General features: G+C 47.6%; 2 protein-coding genes across 2 annotated transcripts in view; both read right to left on the reverse strand.

Moving 5' to 3' along the window:
- Window positions 1-4,829, reverse strand: part of LOC108192002 (inactive phospholipase D5-like) — a 31,961-nt gene extending 27,132 nt beyond the window's left edge. The window contains exon 1 of the mRNA XM_073920418.1: window positions 4,099-4,829. Within this exon, the coding sequence (XP_073776519.1) occupies window positions 4,099-4,118 (20 nt within the window). The 5' untranslated portion in view covers window positions 4,119-4,829. The remainder of the gene's footprint in view (window positions 1-4,098) is intronic.
- Window positions 4,273-5,000, reverse strand: part of slc30a6 (solute carrier family 30 member 6) — a 10,926-nt gene continuing 10,198 nt past the window's right edge. The window contains 1 exon segment of the mRNA NM_205651.1: window positions 4,273-4,882. Within this exon segment, the coding sequence (NP_991214.1) occupies window positions 4,388-4,882 (495 nt within the window). The 3' untranslated portion in view covers window positions 4,273-4,387.

Here is a 5,000-nt window from a genome sequence, read left to right on the forward strand (position 1 = left end):
TGTTTACATGTGGATTGCTGTAGCAAAGTAATGCTTTACGATGGGTTTTTCTGTTGCATTTTATTAAATAGCTGTTGCTCAGTAATGTATATCACTAATCTGTCACCAGATATGGGAACTACACATTTCAGGCTTTCATATGATAGTGTGTCATGACTGCTTTGTGTTTAGACTGCATTATTATTATTTTAAAATATACCCATACACTGAAAAAAAATATTCAAAGATGATTCCTTGAATTTACTAAAATATTTAAAGTGAAGTGGTTGTAAACAATTTGTTTCAGCTGGATTTAAACAAACAAATTAAGTTGAACATTACTAAATTTAATTTGTTTGCTTGAATTCAACACAAATAAATTGTTTGCAACAATTTTGCAGACATTTTTTTCAGTGTAAACTCTCTTCCTATGAAACAGTAAACAGTGCCAAAACCTGTATTTGATCTGCATATTGATATTCAAAGTCTTGCATTCAGGACTATGTCTTCTATTTACAGCAAGAAGGTCTCTGGTTTGAGTCTCAGCTGGGTCAGTTGGTGTTTCTGTGTGGAGTTTGCATGTTCTCCTCGTGTTGGCGTGGGTTTCCTCCGGGTGCTCCGGTTTCCCCCACAGTCCAAACACATGCGCTATAGGGGAACTGATCAACTACACTGGCCGTAGCGTATGAGTGTGTGTGTGTGTGAATGAGTGTGTATGGGTGTTTCCCAGTATTAGGTTGCAGCTGAAAGGGTGTAAAACATATGCTGGAATAGTTGGCGGTTCATTCCGCTGTGGTGAGCCCTGATGAATAAGGGACTAAGCTGAAGGATGATGGATGTCTGAACCGTTGTCGTGGTGGACATATGCAGTGTGCAGATGAAGAGCTCAGAGATGATCTGCAGGAGCTTCAGTAACTGCACATCTGATTTGGCTTCAGACCATCAGATCCTCTGCAGGAGACGTGAGGGTTTCCTCGCTGTGATGGTCCGCTGATGGAGGATAATCATCATCAGTCCTGTAAGCTTTTCCATCTGTCCTCTAACTCCGGCACATTCCCATACGCTGAAGCCTGCGCTGTGCAGAACAGAGCTCATCTACAGAGATTCAGCTTTCAGGATCATCACAAACATGACACACAAATACAGAAACAAGACACCGTCTCTCCTTTCACCAGGGAGATTTCATCACTGATTTCATTTCTTTTACAAAATACAGCAAATAAAACAGTGACTGTGAACATGTCTAACTAAAGGGAGAGCTCAGCTAAAACTCTCACCTCTTCAAAATAATCTGGCAACAGGCTGAGCTCAATCATCCCGTGTTTTCTTTGGAATATTTTTATTATTCTGCTTGTTTTAATGGGAAACTCCTCATTTCTCAAAACAATATTGTGCTGGTCTATTAAATGCTACTTGATTTCAGAGTTTGACGATATCTGCTCTAGAAACAGGACACACACTCTCAGCAAGAGCAGTGTTTTGCAGTTATTCCCCATATGTGTGTGTTGTGTGTGTGTGTTTCTGAGGATTATTAGAGAGGCTGGGTGAGTAAAATTATGCGCAGGGCGGAAACACTCAGCCAATCAGAAAGAGCCGTGGTGATTTCTCATTGGCTGTCTGTATGACCAATCAGACGGCTGATCTGTAGAGAAGCAGGTCACTGAAGGTTTCCATCATCAGGTCATTCAGACACGCAATGAGGGAATCCAGAGGAACAGCAGTGCGCACACACACACACACACACACACACATAGAGCGGTAGTGATGTATGTGCTGTCCAGACTGTCTGTTCCTTCCCCTCCCCCCGACCCTCACAGGAGACCGTCTGCAGTTTACTCCTAAATACACTCTCGGGTTAACACACACTCACAGTGACACACTCTCGGGTTAACACACACTCTGGTATACTGACTGACACTGCAGCTGTGGCGACTCCAGCGGTTTTGAATTGTGCAGCTGTGTCTGATCACAGAGAGCTGAACAGAGCTTTAATCACAGTTTCAGCGCTGATCCTCTTCTGTGGACATGATTATACGCGTTACTATGGTGACATGTTACACACACACACACACACCTGTCAATCAATATCAGTGGGCGGGGAAACCGCAGTCCTACATCAGTTGTGTTTCTGTCACTCCAGCATGACAGTGGACACACTACCCTACACACACTGCTGTCCACACACAGCTCACAGGAGCCTGCAGCCGGACTCGTGAATCCTCCACACACACACACATTACTCTGCACACACACACTCAATGAGCTAATGGTGTGAAAGCAAAACTCTGTCATCAAGAGCAAATCTGAAGCCTGAGTCCTGTGAAGCAGAAGAGGAGACACACACACACACACACACACACACACTCCTGCATCTGCAGACCTCCTGCTCCACTAACTGTCAGAGGAACTGATCTGACCTCCGCTGACCTCTGAGTGAAAGTGTCCAGCGCTTTCAGGATCAAACCTGTCCCACACACACCAATACACACACACACACACACACACACACACACACACACACACACACACACACAGACCAAAACACACTCTCACACACACACACACACACACACACACACACACACACACACACACGTGTTGTGAAAGGTCAGCTGTCTGCATTACTGTTCGGCTGCTTCAGGACTCAAACCTCGTGGTTTTACACACTAATAGAGTTGTGTGTGTGTGTGTGTGTGTGTGTGTGTGTGTGAGCTCATGTCTGCTGTGAGGTTCAGCTCTCTCTTCAACACAGCGTTACTCTGAGCCGAGCCGCACGCTCTACACACGCCAGTATTTCTGCACACTTTCGTCAACAGAACAAACCCCGACCTGCTGACCCGCGCTGGATGATCAGAGTAGACGAGCTCTAATAATGACAGAATTATAACTTTGATTCAAGGTTTACTAATTAATTAGAGCCACTCATCAGGTAGAAGCTCAGATCACTCTAGTGCAGGGGGTCCAAACTCAGTCCTGGAGGGCCGGTGAAGCTCAGTGCAGGGGATTTATCTCATGGACACACACACACACACACACACACACACACACACACACACACACACACACACACTCCAGCGCTTGTTTTTGTAAATAAGCACAGAGAGTCTGGACCTGAGTTCAGCATGTGGTCTGACAGATGGGCTTCAGTGTAGAGTCTCCATTAGGACACACAGCGCCCCCTGCTGCCTCTATAACACCACTGCACAACACAGCCTAGTGTCACTGATGCTCTCCACACACACACACACACACGCACGCTATAGATGTGGATATGGTGGGAATCGAGAGTGAGTTTGTGTTTGCAGGATTTGATGCATTCTTGAACACATCTGTCAGCTCACGCATTACCTGAGAGATGAACACAGGGGACTAGCCGTGGGGTTTCTAGTCTTTGGTGTCACTGTCCTTCCATCAGCGTTTCTACCCTTGGTGTACTAGTCTTGATGTTTCTGGCCTTGGTGTTACTGACTTTGGTGCTTCTAGCCTTGGTGTGACTAGCTTTGGTGTTACTGTCCTTGGTGTCACCAGTTTTGGTGTAACTGGCCTTGGTGTTTCTAGCTATGGTGTTTCTAGCCCTGGTGTCACTGTCCTTGGTGCTTCTATCCTTGGTGTTACTAGCATTGGCGTTTCTACCCTTGGCCTTACTGACCTTGGTGTCACTATCCTTGGTGTCACTGGCTTTAGTGTTACTGTCCTTGGTGCTTCTAGGCTTGGTGTCACCAGTTTTGGTGTAACTGGCCTTGGTGTTTATAGCCCTGGTGCTTCTATCCTTGGTGTTACTAGCATTGGCTTTTCTAGCCTTGGCCTTACTGTCCTTGGTGTCACTGGCTTTAGTGTTACTGTCCTTGGTGCTTCTAGGCTTGGGGTTACTGGTCTTGGTGTCACTAGCCTTGCAGTTATAGCTTTCGTGTACTAGATTTGGTGTTGCTAACATTAGTGTTACCTTCTGGTGTCACTGTCCTTGGTGCTTCTATCCTTGGTGTTACTAGCATTGGCGTTTCTACCCTTGGCCTTACTGTCCTTGGTGTCACTATCCTTGGTGTCACTGGCTTTAGTGTCACTAGCCTTGCAGTTATAGCTTTCGTGTACTAGATTTGGTGTTGCTAGCATTAGTGTTACCTTCTGTGTGTCACTAGCATTGGTGGGTCTTCATATAGACTCCTGCTCCAATTGTATTTGGCTTCTCAACTGATATAAATCGTCATATATGGATTATTACCCGGTCGCACCCCTCAGCTCCACTGCTGCAGCAGGTCTGTCTGTGTCCAGCTGAAATGAGAAATGCTCTTCACAGATGTCTGATAGCGGTTTAATACAAATAAAGAACACAGGTAAAACATCCAGCGAGAGTAAACGGCTGCTCTTGGTCCCATTACTGAATAAATACTGTTTCTGCAGAGGTGGCGGGTCAGGGTCTGGGCGGGCCGGTGTATGTCCCACTGGTGTACGTGTGTGGCGCTGCACTCAGAGTCCTGTAGGCCTGCAGCGTCGGCCCCCGCGGCCCCAAACCAAGCCGCACCCCAGGGCCCTGGAGTCCGCCGTACAGGGGCCGGTGTGGATGTGCCGTCTGGAAGACCACCGGCTGCACGTGTCTGCCCGGCGTGTGGAAGGAGAACTCGGGTGGCGGGCTGCTGGGTTTGGCGGGTGTGGATGTGGCGGGGGTCGGCTCGGAGCCCTGTGCTCGGGACGGGGCTGCCGGAAACACAGCCGCGGCAGTCACATACTCTGACAGGCTGAGCGGTGCGCTGGGCAGAACACCGGAGCTCAGCGATGCTCGAGACCACTCGTCCTTGAAGACGTGCACGGTCAGCGCAGACACCAGAGCGCTCAGACGGTTCCACACATGGGCCAACACCATCTGCTCATCTGCATCTCTCCGGATACGCACATGCACCGAGCCCGCCTGCACACACACACACAGCTTTGTTTCACCATCTTAGTGAGGACATTATATAGACTTCCACTGTTTTTCTCTCAGGGTAATGATAATGGTTGTGGCCTAACCATAGCCCTAACCTAAA

The sequence above is a fragment of the Danio rerio genome, chromosome 13, assembly GCF_049306965.1.
Source record: "Danio rerio strain Tuebingen ecotype United States chromosome 13, GRCz12tu, whole genome shotgun sequence".
Lineage (NCBI taxonomy): Eukaryota > Metazoa > Chordata > Actinopteri > Cypriniformes > Danionidae > Danio > Danio rerio.